The following is a 19,172-nucleotide window of genomic DNA, read 5'->3' on the forward strand; positions in this document are numbered from 1 at the left end:
CTGCTCTCTAAATTGGTGGTGGAGTGGAGGGGAATTAGGGCTGGAGGGTACTGGAAGCCAATAGTAACAGGTGGGAGAGAGAAAAAGGGAAAAAAAAATGGATAAAGTGCGTAGCTTGCTAGGCAGACTTGATGGGCCGTTTGGTCTTCTTCTGCCGACATTTCTATGTTTCAATCCTTTTGTGAAAGCAGCTAGAAAATTATGCACTCTGACTATTGAAAAGTACTTTTTGTGCTGTATGTTTATTTATTTATTTATAACTTTTATATACCGAGGTTCCTGTATGGGATACAGATCACCCCGGTTTACAAGAAACTGCAACTTTGCACAAAGGCAGTACATAAAACAAGTGAAAAACAAGAAATGGTATAAGAAACAAGTGTATCAAATAACTGGTACAAAGAACTCAATCTGAATACTGAATATTATGTAATAACAAAGAACTCTAGCTGAATATTATATACTAAGAATCGGTCCGGGAGACCGTCACAGGGAAATTAATGGGAGAGTGAGAAATAAACAAACATAAAACAAGTACCGTATGCGGGTAAAAAATTCTGTATGCTGGGCTGAAGGAAGGGGAGAGAAAATACACTAGGTAAATGAACATTGGGAAACTGGACAGGACTGAACATTGGTACCTGGACAGAACTGTAATTAGACCGAGGCAAAAGTTAAGTGAAGGTACATTGGTCTAGGCTGTTGTTGAACCCAGGCCAGGGTTAAGTGTCAGGGAAAGCTTGGATGAAAAGCCAAGTTTTTAGTTTTTTCTTGAAAGCCAAGGGGCATGGTTCCAGTCGTAGGTCCGGGGGGAGAGCATTCCATTGGTGGGAGCCTGCTGTAGACAGGGCACGCTTCCTTAGTGATGTTTTCGCTGGAGGGGCATATAGTGTGCATGTGTTGCATTCATCTGTTCATTTTTGTGTCTATTTTCAGGCTTTTAATTTTGACGTGCGTCAGCTTCACTGGCCAGAGTATATTGAAAACTACTGCATAGGAACGAAGAAATATGTGTTGAATGAGGATATGTCTGGGCTTCCTGCAGCAAGACAACATCTAAAAAAGTAAGCCCTGCTTTAACCCATAACCTGCCTTGAACAGGATTCTCCAAAAAAAAAAAATGTTGGCCAGCTAAAGCGAGGAGAGTTCTTGCAAAGCATATACACTTCAGAGTTCTTGGATAAACTAATTCTGACATGTACAGCCTGATAAAGCAGAAACAAATCCCTTCACAGTAAGTAAATGTAGCAGTAAATGAGCCTGCGACAGGTAATGAACTGCCAGGGCTGATTTAAAATTCAGAGCTAGAATACCTAAAAAGCTTCCTACTTTCTAAATTAAATGGCAGAGAATTGAATACTAAGGTCCCTCGCCCACTTCTTTCACCTCTCTGCCTTATTTATCCAGTTACTAATCAGTTGCTATAGCAGGAGCAGCTAATTAATGGTTGTTCACAAACATGTTTCGTTAGTGAATGGGCCCCCTTGGAAATAATGGGGTCTGAGGTAAATAATGCACCTTTGGGAATAAGAGTGTAACTGAAAATGGTACAGAGAAAGGAGGAGACTCTACTGCCATTTAAAGCATGCAACCAAGTACATAGCATATTAAAGAATATTTTTTACATTTTCTGAGCAAGTACATGATATATTATCAATGGAAGGGTCCTACTTGGTGTCACCTTTATAAATCCTCTGAGGTCCCTGCAAAAAACTCATTTGCTCAATGATCTTGTTAAAGTGAAAAAATGTTACATTGTGAGAGTTTAGTTATTTTTTGTGATATATATATATATATATATATATATACACACACATCTTATGAATATGCTAATCAGCATAGGTGGTAAAAACAACTCTGCTCACAAAACATTTAAGTAAATTATTCAGAGGCCCGTGCGTGCAAATACCGGGGTTTACCGCGTGGCCGGGCCTTGCGTGCACATTTTATAACAGGCCCGGCCATGCACGAAAACACCACTACATGTGCAAGTGCAAGTGCCAGGGGGGTGGGGAAGGGCGGGTCAGGCTGGGACAGAGCCATTTGTCGCTGTCCTGGGGAAGCTTGCGCCGGCAGCCAGCCAGCACGCTGAGATTACTGCTGCTCCAGAGGAACAGTAAGTAGTAAAATAAAACATTTTGGGAAAGTTAGGGTTAGGTTTAGGGGATGGGGAGGAGAGGGGAAGAGGGGGGAAGTAGCAAAGTTTCCTCCCAGTTTGCTCCTTAGAGTGGACTGGGAGGGTACTGGAGGAGGCCAGATTGCTTTGCTGCGCATATTTAGTGAAAATTCGCAACCCCCCCTCCCCCCCGTGCACCGCCCGCATACACGAGCGTGGATTTTAAAATCCGGCGTGCACATGCGCACGGCCATCAGATTTTATAACATGTGCACGCCAGCACGCGCGTGTTTTAAAATTGGCTCGTCCAAGTGCATGCACCGGGAACCATGCGCACATGGATGGGCTCGCTGCTTTAAAAATTGACCCCTTCATTTTTTCTAATCGATAACAAAAATTTTGTTTTTAAGGGGGTAATTTTGTAACAGCCTGTATATAAACGTCAGCAAATACAAACATAAGTCACACCAGTTTTCAAAGTGATCTTACACTCACTCATATATTTACACTTTGAAAATTATCACATCAAAACTATTCGAATACAAAAATACAAATATACTTGATAATTTGTGCATAGGAAATTGTCAAGAACATCCAAAAGTATGCACATAAATGCAAAAGTTCTCCCCAGCCCTACCCCTGGGAACGTTTCTGCTCCATCTGGGTCTTATTATATGTATCATGTGGACAACTTTGTAACAAGCTATTTCCACTGCTACATTTTTTACCTGCAGAAATGTCTTTTGAAATTACCCTCTACAGATAACATAGTATAGTATAAGATAGTAAATGACAGCAAATAATTAACGATTGGCTCATCCAGTTTGCCCAGATTGAGATTCTCTCTCTCTGGTTTTCTACCATTTGGGAGAGACGAGCATATAAAATCCAATGGCCTATACTAATGCCAGTTATTCCCTCCTGCAGTCTCCCACCCATATTCCCACCATCGCCCTCTTTCATTTCTTCTACCTGTTATACCCTCCCCTTCCCCTGCCGCCATCACCACTACCAGGCCTTGTGTCTGTCCCAAACATTTTAAAATGTTGTCATAGCTTTGATTGTCATGATCTCTGTCAGTAGGCTATTTAAGGCACTAGGGATGTGCATTTGTTTGAAATGAATGGGTAAAACATGACAAAGGAGTCTATTTTTGGTTTGGTTTGCTGTTTCAGGAACAAATGGATGGTGCTTCAAAAATGTCCGAATATGGTTCATTTGTTTTCCTATACATTATAGGCCGAGGCAAGGAAAATTGCATTATTTTGCTCTTGAAGCTAGACAGAGCAGAGTTGGGGAGGGACAGGGAAGGAGGACCACTTAAGGTGAAGTACTTTTTCAACCAGCCTTTTCCAGCATTTCTTTGTACTTTTTAAAAACCCAAACTGAAAATAAAATGTAACTGAGTAGTCGCCATTTTGTTCAGATATTTGTCTATTGGATTTCAGACAAAGGTTCTGATTCTGAAACTCTCTCAGAGTGGAAGAAAAGGATTATAAAAAGATATATAAAGGAAGGAGAAAGCAAGGTGGGCTGTTTTTGCCTGTTGGCACAGTGTTGTTGTATCGGAGAAGGCACTGTGATGTCCTTGTTGACTGTTACAGGATTACTGGAGTTAAGAGTGTATCTGTCTACAATGCAATAAGAGATGTGTGTTTCACAGCAGTGGTATACAGCTGCAACTGACTCTTGACTGGCAGTCAGCTACAGAAGCCATTCCTTTGGCCTCTGACTTTCTGTGTGTGCAAAAGGGAGTCAGTATACCGTGTGTATGGCTTTTCCTAATGGTTGCTATTGTAAATGACTGTTCTGCTGTCTGTGTGAGTGTACACTAATACAGGGTGTACAGTATATTACACAGTGCAAGATTAAAAGAAAAACCTAGGCATTACTAGTGATCTGAGTATTTCGAATTATATCATGTCACTGGCATGAAAGGATAAATGTGGCAACAACCATGGCAGAGAAAGAGGAAATACCTTTCCTCCCATAGGGACCTAGGGCCAGCGCAAGCAGCACTACTGGAGTCCTCCATCCAAGACAGAGATTTTTTTAAGCGGGGGAAAGCAGCACCGGCAGGTTTAGGTAAGAAGCAGGAAGAACCTCTCCACTAGGTGCAGGGGCAGAAGAAGGCTGAGTCACTGAGAAGTGGGAGAAGAAAGAGCAGCCCAAACCAGTACAACATCAACCCTAGTTTCCTCCTGAGCACTGCCTGTAGGAGATGTTACAGCAAACTACTGATTCAGTTGAATCATGTCTGGGATTTTCAAAGTCAGAGGATATTGAAAATCTAGGGACCAATATTCAAAGCCACTTAGCCAGATAACTCACAAATTATCTGGCTGAATGGCAAGTTTTGAAACTCCTGGTACATATCCGGCTATCTTTAGCCAAATAAAGAAGGGTCGTGTTGAGGTGGGAACAAGTTAGTGGAATAGCTTACCTGACTAACTCCTATAGTTATTCAGCTATCTCTAGATGTGCCTGAGAGCAATGGGCCCCCAGACTCCAACTGATGCCCCAACCACGGGCTTTTGACTGATGGCAAAAGGCTCCTCAGCTTCGTTCGGTGCTGGGAAGGGATCACGTCAGACCGCTGGGTCCTCTCCATTGTCCGTCATGGGTACTGTCTATGCTTCAGCTAGCTCCCAGACACCTCTCCCCCATGTCCATCATGGGGTTCATCCACTCATTTGGTCATTCTTCAAACTGAACTCTCCACCCTCCTCGCAGTAGAACCGATCCCTTGCGAACAACAGGGCCAAGGGTTCTACTCGAGGTATTTCCTCATCCGGAAAAGGAATGGCGGCTTGTGCCCCCATTCTCGACCTCAGGGCGCTGAACCGATTTCTCCTAAGAGAAAAGTTCAAGATGGTGTCTCTGGGCACGCTGATCCCCCTGCTTTGAAGAGGAGACTGGCTTTGCTCCCTCGACCTGAAGGAGGCATACACACACATTGCAATTGTCCCCAATCACAGGAAGTACCTCCGCTTTGTGATGGGGAATGCACATTTTCAATACAGAGTGCTGCCCTTTGGGCTGGCATCAGCCCCCTCGTGTCTTCACCAAATGCTTGGAGGTGGTGCCTGCCTACCCTCAGGTGTCACTCAGTCCACGTGTTCCCATACCTGGACGACTGGCTGGTCAAGAGCAACTCTGGTTCCAGAGCCGTGCAAGCTCTGGCCCTGATGGTTCAGACACTGCAAATGGTGGGGTTCGTTATCAACTTCCCCAAGTCATAACTCTGTCCATCCCTGCAGCTAGACTTCATAGGTGCCAGGTTGGACACAGCACGTGAAAGTTTTCCTGCTCAAGGACCGGGCAATTGCCCTCGCTTCGTTGGCCACCCTCATCCGCAACAGCAGGAGGGTGCCAGCCCGTCTCCTGCTTTATCAGCTGGGCCACATGGCAGCCTCTGTCCATGTGATTTCCTTAGCCCGCCTCCGCATGAGGAGCCCTCAGTAGACCTTGCGGTCACAGTGGCAGCAGGCATCTTAGGATCTGGAGGCTCTGATCATGGTCACAGACCCTCTCAGGCTATCTCTGACCTGGTGGGAAGCCCTCCCCAATCTAGAACATGGGCTTCCCTTCCAGTCCGCACTGCTCCAAGTGACCCTCGCCACCGATGCTTCTGCTCAGGGGTGGGGAGCCCGCATGAATAGCCTACACACTCAAGGCCTTTGGACCATCACCAAAGCACATTGCCAGTTAAACCTTCTAGACTTTCGAGCGATATGGTACATCTTGTCAGCATTCTGGGATCAGTTGTCATCCAAGGAAGTTCTGATCCAGACGGACAACCAGATCGCGATGTGGTATGTCAACAGGGTGGCATGGGCTCGTTCCTCCTCTGCCAAGAGGCAGTGCAGGTCTGGAACTGGGTCCTCTCCCAAGGGATGTATCTGCAGGCGAGCTATCTGCCAAATGACCTCAACATGCTTGCGGACAGTCTCAGCCAGTCCTTCCAGCCACACAAGTGGTCCCTCAACCCGGTGGTAGCAGCCAGTTTCTTCTGCCGCTGGGGTACGCCAGGTGTGGACCTATTCGCATCCCCTCTCAACCACAAGGTGAGCAGGTTCTGCTCCCTAGTAGCGGGGAACGGCCATCCGGCCTGCGATGCCTTCTCCCTTGACTGGGGGCAGGGCCTCCTGTATGCGTTCCCGCCTCTCCCGTTTCTCTCAAAGACTCTGTTGAAGCTTCAGGAGGATGGGAGGGCCATGATTTTTGTGGCACCCTCCTGGCCTAGACAGGTTTGGTTCCCACTTTTCTAGGACCTGTCATTGCATGCACCCATCCCGCTGGGGACAGCGCCCAACCTCACAATCGCAGAACCAGGGCACCCTGCACCACCTGAACCTCTGGGCACTGGCCCTCACGGCTTGGATGTTGAGCACATAATCCTCCAGCCCTTAGAGCTCTTGGACTGTGTTTCCTAGGTCCTGATCAAATCCCGGAAACCTTAGACCAGGAAGTTCTTTACCTCAAAATGGAAATGCATTTCTATCTGGTGTGAAGGGCATGGGTTAGACCCTTTCTCGTGCCCTCTCCCCCAGCTGCTGGACTATCTGTGGCACTTGTCTGAGTCTGGGCTCCAGACCAGTTCAGTCAGGGTACACCTCAGCGCTGTCAGCACCTTCCACTGAGGTGTCGCTGGTACACCTGTTTCGGTCCAGCCCCTCGCTGGCCGTTTCATGTGGGGTCTCCTCCAACTGAAGCCCCCTCTTGGGTCTCCGGCAACCTCCTGGGACCTCAATGTTGTCTTAGCAAGACTGATGCAGCCTCCCTTTGAGCCTCTGCAGTCCTGTGACGTGAAGTTCCTCACCTGGAAAGTCATATTCCTGGTGGTGATCACTTTCGCTCGCAGGGTCAGTGAGCTTCAGGCCCTGGTTACATACACATCATACACGAAGTTCTTCCATGACCATGTGGGTCCTGCATTCACAGCCTAAATATTTGCCCAAGGTGGTGATTGATTTCAACATCATTAAAATCATCCATTGTACCTGAAGACTGGAGGATAGCAAATGTAACCCCAATATTTAAAAAGGGCTCCAGGGGCGATCCGGGAAACTACAGACCGGTTAGCCTGACTTCAGTGCCAGGAAAAATAGTGGAAAGTGTTATAAACATCAAAATCACAGAACATATAGAAAGACATGGTTTAATGGAACAAAGTCAGCATGGCTTTACCCAGGGCAAGTCTTGCCTCACAAATCTGCTTCACTTTTTTGAAGGAGTTAATAAACATGTGGATAAAGGTGAACCGGTAGATATAGTATACTTGGATTTTCAGAAGGCGTTTGACAAAGTTCCTCATGAGAGGCTTCTAGGAAAAGTAAAAAGTCATGGGATAGGTGGCGATGTCCTTTCGTGGATTGCAAACTGGCTAAAAGACAGGAAACAGAGAGTAGGATTAAATGGGCAATTTTCTCAGTGGAAGGGAGTGGACAGTGGAGTACCTCAGGGTTCTGTGTTGGGACCCTTACTGTTCAATATATTTATAAATGATCTGGAAAGAAATACGACGAGTGAGATAATCAAATTTGCAGATGACACAAAATTGTGCAGAGTAGTTAAATCACAAGCAGATTGTGATAAATTGCAGGAAGACCTTGTGAGACTGGAAAATTGGGCATCCAAATGGCAGATGAAATTTAATGTGGATAAGTGCAAGGTGATGCATATAGGGAAAAATAACCCATGCTATAATTACACGATGTTGGGTTCCATATTAGGTGCTACAACCCAAGAAAGAGATCTAGGTGTCATAGTGGATAACACATTGAAATCGTCGGTTCAGTGTGCTGCGGCAGTCAAAAAAGCAAACAGAATGTTGGGAATTATTAGAAAAGGAATGATGAATAAAACGGAAAATGTCATAATGCCTCTGTATCACTCCATGGTGAGACCGCACCTTGAATACTGTGTACAATTCTGGTCGCCGCATCTCAAAAAAGATATAATTGCGATGGAGAAGGTACAGAGAAGGGCTACCAAAATGATAAGGGGAATGGAACAACTCCCCTATGAGGAAAGACTAAAGAGGTTAGGACTTTTCAGCTTGGAGAAGAGACGACTGAGGGGGGATATGATAGAGGTGTTTAAAATCATGAGAGGTCTAGAACGGGTAGATGTGAATCGGTTATTTACTCTTTCGGATAGTAGAAGGACTAGGGGACACTCCATGAAGTTAGCATGGGGCACATTTAAAACTAATCGGAGAAAGTTCTTTTTTACTCAACGCACAATTAAACTCTGGAATTTGTTGCCAGAGAATGTGGTTCGTGCAGTTAGTATAGCTGTGTTTAAAAAAGGATTGGATAAGTTCTTGGAGGAGAAGTCCATTACCTGCTATTAAGTTCACTTAGAGAATAGCCACTGCCATTAGCAATGGTTACATGGAATAGACTTAGTTTTTGGGTACTTGCCAGGTTCTTATGGCCTGGATTGGCCACTGTTGGAAACAGGATGCTGGGCTTGATGGACCCTTGGTCTGACCCAGTATGGCATTTTCTTATGTTCTTATGTTCTTATCAGTCAGTCAATCTTGTTACCCACCTTCTTTCTGAGGCCACATTCCCACCTGGGGGAACGTGCTCGCTACATCCTGGACTGTAAACAGGCACTAGCCTTTTACCTAGACCTCACGGTGAACCACAGACAGTCCACCCAGCTCTTTGTGTCATTTGACTCCAATCGACTGGTTACAGCGGTGGGTAAACAAACCCTATCGAACTGGCTGGTGGATTGCATTGCCTTCTGCTTTGCGTAGGCAGGCCTCCAGCTAGCTGGCAGAGTGAAGGCTCACTCTGTGCAGAACATGTCAATGTCGGTTGCTCATATGCATAGTCTTCATTGCAGGAATTTGCCAGGCTGTAGCCTGGAGTTCCTTCCATGTTTGCAGCTCACTATTGCCTTGACAGGGATAGCAGTCAGGACAGTGACTTTGGTCAGTCCGTCCTGCGCAACCTGTTCCAGACCTGAACCCAACTCTCTCTACTCATGCTCCTTGTGGGACCAGACCACCCCATTTCCCAACAGCGCCGCAGTTGTGTTGTGCCCGTTGGCACCTTATTTGGCCACTGTTGGTCTCTCGCTGCTTGACTGGGGCAGTCTGGAGCTCTGTACTCACCCACATGTGAGGACTAACATCCTGCTTGTCCTAGGAGAAAGCGCAGTTGCTTACCTGCAACAGGTGTTCTCCTAGGACAGCAGGATGCTAGTCCTCAGGAATCCCACCTGCCTCCCCACGATGTTGGGTTCACCTTCAGTTTATTTTATTTTTTCAGCTCATCTGCTTTGCTATGTTACGAGACTAAAGGGGGACCTTGCGTGGACGTGCGGATAGTAGCAGGCTGGGCATGCTCAGTCTGCTGGTCAAAGCTCCTAGAAACTTTGACAAAAGTTTTCCATGCTGGGCTCCATCGGATGATGTCACCCACATGTGAGGACTAACATCCTGCTGTCCTTAGAGAACGCCTGTTACAGGTAAGCAACTGCGCTTTATAACCAGCAAATTACCAGACCAATATTCTAGGCAGTTTACATCATCACATACATAATAAAGCAAATCAAACATCATAAATCAGACAAAACTACATGAAAACTTATCCAAGAGCACTGCAAAATAGATAAGCCTTACCTACTTATGAAAAATGCTATAATTCTGAAACTGCCTGATTTTCTGCAAACATGGTGCTACACAAAATAAAAGCCCTGTTTCTCGTCTCTTGGAGTCTCTGTGAATGTAAGGGTCTATTTGGCATATACCTAGACACCACTGCCTTTAGGTAATCCTGGTTATCACCCCACATGGCCCTAAAAGTCAAAGAAACATTTTAAATTTAATTCTCTGATTAATTGGAAGCCAGTGCAAAGATGTCAGCACTAGGAAGAAATGGCTCCTTAAGGGAACCCCATCAGCAGTCGTGCAGCAGCATTTAATACTAATTGCAATGCTCTAAGATGACAACGAGGTAAACCCACATAAAGAGCATTACAATAATCCAAGGTCAAAAAACAAATGCTTGTATCAACTCCCTAAAATCATTCCTATCTAAAATATACTTTAACTGTCAATTTCCCAAGTTTATAAAAACCAGCACGAACAACTACATGCAGCTTTCTCAAAAGGAGAACTCATTATCTACTAATACTCCCAAATTCTTTACCCTAGTTTTAATGGAAATTGCATGATCCTCTAAAACTATATGGGGGTAGACTAGTAACAGTGTTCTGAGAGATTTGGAGGGCCTCAGTTTTGGAGACAATCAACAATAAACAGATCTGGTGCATCCAATCTTTCACTTATCAATACAATTTGAATGTGGGAAAATATCTCACTTACATTCCCCTTAACCTGGAAGGCTATCCGAAGGTCATCTGCCATGAAAAATACACCCAAATCTTGTAACATACAGCAGTGCGGAAGAAGATACAAATTAAAAAGGATAGGCAATAGAGAAGAACCTTGGGGAACCCTGTCACCATTGAGGTTCATAAAGTACTAGTGCTGTCAGTGCAAATTTGTTAACGGTGCTTCAAAAAAGAAGAAAACCATCGGGAAACTGCATTCTCAATCCCCACCACTTCTAACCGTTGACTTAATGTCTTATGCGACAGAGTCAAAGGCAGAGGATATATCAAGTAGAGATGTGAATCTGTTCCGGAATCATTTCCGGTATCGTGTTCGTAGAACTGCGGGAAATCTTAGTTTCCTGCAGTTCTAACTGCTTTTTTTTCCGGCTGTCCCGAGCCGAGAAAAAACCAAACACACCCCAACCCTTTAAATCTAATTATTTAGAATCTCCCACCCTCCCGACCCCCCCCCCCCAAAAAAAAAACTTTCCTAAAGTACCTGGTGGTCCAGTGGGGGTGCCGGGAGCGATCTCCCGCTCTCGGGCCGTCGGCTGCCAGTAAACAAAATGGTACTGATGTCCCTTTGCCCTTACCATGTGACAGGGGCTATCGGTGCCGTTGGCCGGCCCCGGTCACATGGTAGGAGCAATGGACAGCCGGCACCATCTTAAAATGGCGCAGGCCATCCATCATTCTTAACGACAAAATGGCACGGGCCAATCCCACATTCTTAACGACTACCTCCTGGAAGCTAAACAAGACATCTGTGCAATCACAGAAACTTGGTTGAAACCCACGGACACAGTTCTAACTAATCCACTTCCCACGCAAATCTATGACATCTCCTCAATCCCAAGACTCAAAAAAAGAGGAGGCAGTCTTCTTCTAGCAGCAAAAAAAGGCTTAAATCTAACCCTGCAACATTCTAATTCAGTTTCCAACCTGGAATGTGCCTGCTTCAAATCCAATCACCTCCAAATTTGCCTTATCTATGCTCCACCAGGAATCCTTGAAGCTGACCCCTCTCCCCTCATTGAATACATCGCTAAACATCTCATACCTGATACCCCTGCAATAATAATGGGAGACTTTAACTTACATGTGGACACATTGCCGCACTCCCCTAATTGTGATACTCTCCTATCTACTCTCAGCTACATGGGATTCCAACAGATCGTTAACAGCCCCACTCATAAAGCGGGCCATACACTGGACTTAATCTTCATTAATGAAGGCATCGCTCTCTCTTCCAAACCCACTTGTTCTTCAGTCCCTTGGTCAGACCACCAGATTATCACTACGGTCCTCGAGTCCTCAGTTCTTCCTCCTCTTTCCTACCCCAAAACCTCAGTCCAATTCAGAAAACCCTGCTCGTTGGATCTCCTAGGGAACCAACTCTCCAAGGAATTGACATCTTGACCTGTCAAATGCAACTGCTGCCACCACATCCTGGTTTAAAATCACCAAAGTAGCAGAGGTAACTTGCCCCCTAACCATTAAAGTGCTACACCCTTCCCCGGACAACAGAAAACCATGGTTTACACCTGAACTGAAGTCCCTAAAACAAGACCTCAGAAGCAAAGAACATAAATGGCGCAAAAACCCCTCCTCTACAACTCTGGCTGTTTACAAATCTACCCTAAACGCCTATAGAAATACCATTCTCAGAACAAAGAAAGATTTCTTCGCTAAAAAAATCCACCATTTCATCTTTGACTCCAAAGCGCTGTTCTCTTACGTCTCGGCCCTCACCAAACCTACCCCACCGACTTTTCCGGATGACCAAGCCCTCAGCAAAGCCACAGAACTTGCTAATTACTTCGAGAACAAAATCAAACTTATTAACACTCTCTCTTCATCCAATCCTCCACCCCCCTCCACCCTCACAACTTCTCCTCAACGAACCGCAACGCTTGAAGCCTTTGAGACTACTTCTTCACTTGAGATAGAAAACATTCTTAAACTCAAATCCTCTTCCCACCCTTTGGACACCATTCCTTCGAACCTTATCTCCATCCCAAACATCATTGCTAAATCTATCGCAGAAATTATTAACTGCTCTCTAACTCAAGGTCTAGTTCCAGACACTCTTAAGCTTGCCATCTTAAAACCTCTTTTAAAAAAACCTTACCTTTCGACAGCGGACCCTGCAAATTTCTGTCCTATCGCCAACCTGCCCCTCATTGCCAAACTTATGGAGAAAGTTGTCAAACAACTCTTAGATTACCTGGAGGAACACAAGATTCTAGCTCCACCTCAATTTGGATTCCGTAAATCTCTTAACACAGAATCCCTTCTAATTTCTCTCACAGACTCAATTATCATGAACATGGATAAAAGACAACCATACCTACTGGCTCTTTTAGATCTATCCGCGGCCTTTGACACCGTCAACCATGCAATCCTCTTAGACCGCCTTGCAGACAAAGGCATCACTGGTACGGCACTCAGCTGGTTCAAATTCTTCCTTTGCAACAGATCTTTCAAGGTCAAAATAAACAATAAAGAATCTCATCTGGTCAGCTCCAACTGGGGAGTCCCCCAAGGATCTTCCCTTTCACCAACCCTTTTCAACATTTACCTTCTACCTCTCTGCCACCTACTCTCTAAGCTAAAGATCACACATTACCTCTATGCGGACGACATACAAATCCTCATTCCGATCACCGAATCTCTACATAAAACCCTAAGCTTCTGGAATAACTGCCTCCATTCAATTAACATGCTTCTCGCCAGCCTCAATCTAGTCCTCAACACCAACAAGACTGAAATCTTCATCATCTCCCAAGAGGACAACAACCTGCTTCTCAACGCACCAACCTCCATGCATTCCGCTATCCTCAATCACTCGCCCCATGTAAGAGATCTTGGCATTCTCTTGGATAACCAACTTAACCTTAAAACATTTGTAAACACTACCACTAAGGAATGCTTTTTCAAACTGCAAGTCCTAAAAAAACTGAAACCCCTCCTAATCTTTCACGATTTCCATCTTGTACTCCAATCCATCATCTTCTCAAAGATTGACTATTGCAACTCTCTTCTTCTCGGCCTTCCCGCTAACACCATCAAACCCCTACAGATGCTGCAGAACTCCACCGCCAGGATTCTGACGAACACAAAAAAAAAGAGATCACATCTCCCCTATCTTCTATAACCTCCATTGGCTCCCCATCAAATACAGAATTCTCTATAAAGCCCTTACTATAATTCACAAAGCCTTACACAATCTCCCCCCTATTGAGCTCACCATCCAACTACGTCCTCATAACTCCATCAGACCGATCAGAAGAGCCTATCTAGGCTCTTTATACACGCGCCCCCCCCCCCAGCAAAAACATCCTTAAGGAAACAAGCCCTATCTACAGCAGGCCCCCCACAATGGAATACACTCCCTCCGGACCTCCGTCAAGATCCATGTCCCTCTCTCATTCAAAAAAAACCCTCAAAACATGGCTCTTCAAACTAGCATTCCCAGAATGAAGACTTCTGTTCTTTTCTGTTCACTTGAAGGGATTCTTATACTCCGTCTTTAAATATGTTAATTGGACTTTTTAAGTATTTATCAAGTTCCGTTTGAAGTATTCATTTATTTATTAACTATTCTGGTTATTCTTATTTATCTCAATGGGCAAGTTCACAGCCCCGGTTTTCCTATTACTTACTTGTACCTCATTTTGTTCCATGTAATGCTCAAATGTGATGATATGTTTATTGTAAACCGGTGTGATTTGTAGTCTTTACAGGAATGTTGGTATATAAAAGTTAAAAATAAATAAATAAATAAATATCAAGTAATACAATTATCACATCCTACCTCTGATCAAACGTATGTAACATAGTCCGAGACTAATAACATCTCAGTTCCCTGACCTTTCCTAAACCCAACATTGACGCTCATATAAAATCTGATTATCCTCAATATAATCCACTAATTGAGCCAATACCATTCTCTCAATTACGTTACCCAAGGAAGGGAGAATCGTAATGGGATGCTAATTTTCCAGTTCATTGGGGGATAAATGGGGATTCAGGATTGGACACAATATACCTCTCTTGAACTGAGATGGCAAACTCTCTTCTAAAGACCTGTTAATTAATGTACTTAGGAATGTAGTTAAGACAAGGAGAGGCCTAGATAACCCACAGAGCAAGGCTAAGCCCATAGGCCAGAAGGCAGGGCAAGAGGCAAGAAAGCCCACAGGGTACAAGGCAAGGCAAAGGTCAAAAGACCCAGGGGCTACAAGGCAAGGCAAAGCATATAAAAGTTCAGAAGGACAGAGGCCATGAGGCAAGGCAAGGAAAGGCTGAGGTCAGAAGGCCAGGAGGCCACAAAGCAAGGCAAGGATAGGCCTGGGGAGGCCACAAGGTGAGAGTGACTGGGAGCCAAGGGTGACTTGATGCAGAAGCATCTTGGGACTGACAAGACAGGGTTATGTAGGGCTGGAGTCTGAGTATGGAGCAGGCAGGAGGGAGAGTATGCTTTTCAAGACTTCCTGGTGGAGGGGAGGCTGCAAGGCAGGTTGAGTAATGAGACCAGGAACAAGTTAATGAGAACAGTTCATAGCAGAACTGTTAGGGAGTCAGCCCTCCGGGAGCCCTTTCAGACTACTATTGGTAATGGGGTCTACTGTATGGAGAGGTAGCAGAATGTGCTACATATGGGTGAACCTGTGTGGCTACCCTGACCATGGGCAGAAGTGCCTGGTAGAAACCAAAGAGTGCTTCACCTGTACTGGCCATCATTCACACAGGTTTAGCCCTTGGTGCAGATGGTCAGCAGGACTTAAGCAGGTCTCAGCACATGGCAGAAGAGAGAGTCCAGGTCTGAGTGCAGGCAGGGGCAGACAGCAAGTAGCAGGTCCAGAAAGTGGTCCAAGGTCACGGCCGGCAGCAATCAAGCAGAATCCAGAAGGCGATCTGAGGTTGGGATAGGCAGCAGGCAAACAGAATCCAGAAGATAGCCCAAGTTCAAGGTAGGCAGCAAGCAAGCAGAAGTCAGGTCCAGAACCAGAATCAAAACTAGGAAAACAGCCAAGAGAAACTGACTGACAAAGGGTAGGAAGCCAGGAGCAGGATGAGGCAAAACCCCAAGGACTGGAACACAGAGACAGGGCCAGGAAGACAGAGGCAAGAGACACAAACTAGCATCACACACTGAGGAGCAGACTACTTAGGAAACCAGTTACCAAGGTGCCAGCTGGTTGCAAGAGACTTTTTGATATATCTCTGGAGGAAAAGGATGTCACATCATCAGCCAATACCACAGGAAGTCCCAGCTGGGGGACCTATAAAGGCCATCCAGGTTTACAGGAAGTTCTATCCTGGGTCCTTGAAACAGTCTGCTGCTGGAGGCTATGTTGGAATTGCTTCGAATCAGAGGTGAGGGGCGGCTGGGGCCTAACAGGAGCTCACCAGAGGCCTTTGCTGGTAGGAATGTGTCCTCATCAGGGTACAGTGAAGTTATATAGCAGCTGAAATCGTAACACATCAACACTGGTTGTATAAACTACCAGTGTTGCTGGTAAAACAGAACTTTGCTTTGCTGCCAAATTTTGTATCAGTTGGAGATCCTGAAATTGTTTCTTTGGCAATCCTAGATAAAGGGCATTACACTGATCATTCGGAGATGTTTCCATTGCATATAAAAATAGTTTCTATATTCTTCTCTGACAAAGAAGGACAAAGATGTCATAATACCTTTAAATAATAGAAGGCGGCCTGGACTACTGAGTATATGAGCTTTTTGTGATAATGCAGAATCAATAATGCCTAATAAATGAGTTTTCTGTTTGATCTCTAATACAAAACCATCTGTCATCACAGAAGATAATGGCAGAGAAAAAAAGAAGTTTGCTCACTCATTAAATGTTATACTCTATTGAATTTATTTATTTAAAAGGTTTTTATATACCGCACATATGGGCACTTGCGTGTCCGTCTAGGCGGACACTAAAACTGCTTTCAAACCTTCATTCCATTTATTTAAAAACAAAATCTTGTTGGGGCTCTTCTTTAGCTGCATATATGTGTACAGTGTCTGCATGCATTAAAGAAAATGAAAGTTTAAATTTCCTAATCAGTAAAGAGAGTAGGGGACAGCATGGCTCACTGGGTGACTCCCCCTGCCACTCCCACAGCCATGGATCTGAAAAAGCAGACCTTATCTTTTAAAAATGACTACAACCACTGCAGCATGCTACCTTTTAATACCAGTATTAAACACACAAATAAAATGGCCTGGTCAATAGTATTAAATGCCAGTGACAGATCTAGAAGGACTACTATGGAGTTCCAATCTCCATCTAAGTTTTTACATCCAAAAGAGCTGTAAGAGAAGAGACTGTTCTGTAGCCAGATCGAAATTCAGACTTTGGGGGGGGGGGGGGGGGGGGGGGTTCCAGTATCTATCTGTTCTCCAAGATCTGTGTAGTTGAGTCACCATAGCTCAAAAACAGAGATTAGCCACATGGTTTGTAATTGGCAAACTGAGAAGAAATCTACTTTCTATTTCTTCAATAGAGGCCTAATCAGGGTGGTCTTTAATTTGTCTGGAAAATTGCCATCTCTCAGGGAAGCATTAATCATTGAATTTAATGGCTGAATTAATGATCCCTTATATTCTTTAATCACAAAGGCAGGACAGGAATGAAAAAGATTCCATAATGGTTTAGCTTGCCTGCGAATATTTTCTGTCTCTTTCAAGGACAGCATCTCAAAAGATTTCCTGGGAATTCTCCTCAACAAACCAATTAATATAAACAAATTAAAACAAGTAATCAAAGAACCAGCTAAAAAAAAGCATGCTTAGAGTCCAACATAGCCATGTTTCAGCACAAATGCCTGCCTTGGGGGAATATTAAAGACAAAATCATTTCACTTAAATAGAAGAAATTTATTTCTATAGTGTCTCATGTGACAGTCAAACAGAAGTACTTATTTTCACCTGACCTAAATGGAAGCTAATGGTGCAGTCGCTCAACAGAGACTCTTTCCAATTGAACTGGAGGTTCAGAAAAGAAGAAAACAGTTAATAAAAAAAAAAAAAGTATAGGGAGAGAGATTTACTAATTGGTGCTCCAATTCCCTAAAGGCAGTAAATGCAGAACAAACATGATGTTCAAAGTGAAGGGCAGATGAAGTCCTTTTGCATGGATTTTATTGGACCGACAAAAACAAATTATATAATTATACATACTGTATATTAGTTGTGTGTGACCTTATATGGCCCTTCTTCAGATATTTCTGCAGCCATCCAACTAGGAAATCTTATGGGGAGAGCGTGTGATACACAATTCTAAAACCTTAATTTAGCATTCTCTCTCTCTTTTGACATTTGTAGCACTAATTGTAAAAAATGGAATCGTTTGTATATTAGCCCACTGCAACGGTCTTCTGCAATCTGCATTAACTATAGGCCAGATGTACTAGAGCAGTGATGGCAAACTCCAGTTCTCGAGTGCCACAAACAGGCCAGGTTTTCAGGATATCCACAATGAATATGCATGAGATAGATTTACATACAATGGAGGCAGTGCACGCAAATCTTTCTCATTGTAGCTACCCTGAAAACTTGGCCTGTTTGTGGCACTCGAGGACTGGAGTTTGCCAGCTCTGTACTAGAGGGGTTTCCCCCCCCCCCCATTTTGTGTCTATGGAAAAATTGCTCCTTAGTACATCAGGCCCTATATAAAAAAAGACAGGAGGAGAGGTGCACAGCCCCATAACTACAGCAAAGATGGACCAGGTAGTGCTGGAAATAGGAATACGAAAACACCAAACCTTACAGAGACAGCTTGGTACAGTTACAGAATAGAATTTAATAATGGAATCAAGAAGAATTAAAGGATAAATTATAAATATAGAAATGAAACCATACTATAAACAAAGAAACAAATCATTTGATTAAAAAAAAAAAAAAAAAAAAAAAAGCTCCATTATCCAGCAATCTGCTATCCGGAATGCTCTGTTAACTTGCATCTCTCCCAGGCAGCACCTTTTTGTAGGAGGAAATAAATGGAGATGGTTAGGGTTGGTTGGATTAGGAAGCTCTGCTCCATCCTTTGCAGCCTCCCCCTCCCCACCCACCCATCACTGCTGCTGCCTGGGATTTGAAGCAGGAAACAGAGAGCTCTCATATAACTGGTATATTTGATTCTCCATGGATGCAGGATAGTAGAGCTTTTATTATTAAAACAGATAATCAAAGAAATGGTTCAAACTGTTATGCTGAGAATCCCAACATGGCTGTGTGCTAGCACAGATGCCTGCCTCGGGGGAATATTAAGAAAATTGATTCACATAGATAAAATATTCCTCTATAGGTATGGCACGCGACAGCCAATCAAATATACTTGTCGTCACCTGACTTGTCTTATTGAGGCAGATGCTAAATGGCCGTAGGAAACTGTTCAGAAATGCTGCAAGAAAATCTCTGAGGGATTGTAGAGTCAATGTCCTGGTGATTCAAACATTTTTCACTAAATGTAGCAGGCAAAGCACCGTGTGCTTCTGAATAGAAGTCATAAACAATTGGACTGTGCCTCGATAGCTCCTTTGAGAATTTCCAACAGCTCCTTACAGGAGCGAAGGAGTAGCCTAGTGATTAGAGGAGTGGGCTGAGAACCAGGTTAAAACCCATTTCTGCTCCTTGTGACCTTGGACAAGTCACTTAACCCAAAAGGATAGATGCCTTGAT

At 44.2% G+C, this 19,172-nt stretch overlaps 1 protein-coding gene across 1 annotated transcript in view; it reads left to right on the forward strand.

Moving 5' to 3' along the window:
* The window catches only part of FAR2 (fatty acyl-CoA reductase 2), a 633,073-nt gene that overhangs the window by 604,477 nt on the left and 9,424 nt on the right, over positions 1 to 19,172 (forward strand). The window contains 1 exon segment of the mRNA XM_029599995.1: positions 937 to 1,064. Coding sequence (XP_029455855.1) covers positions 937 to 1,064 — 128 coding nt within the window.

Source organism: Rhinatrema bivittatum, chromosome 4 (genome assembly GCF_901001135.1).
Source record: "Rhinatrema bivittatum chromosome 4, aRhiBiv1.1, whole genome shotgun sequence".
Classification (NCBI taxonomy): Eukaryota; Metazoa; Chordata; class Amphibia; order Gymnophiona; family Rhinatrematidae; genus Rhinatrema; species Rhinatrema bivittatum.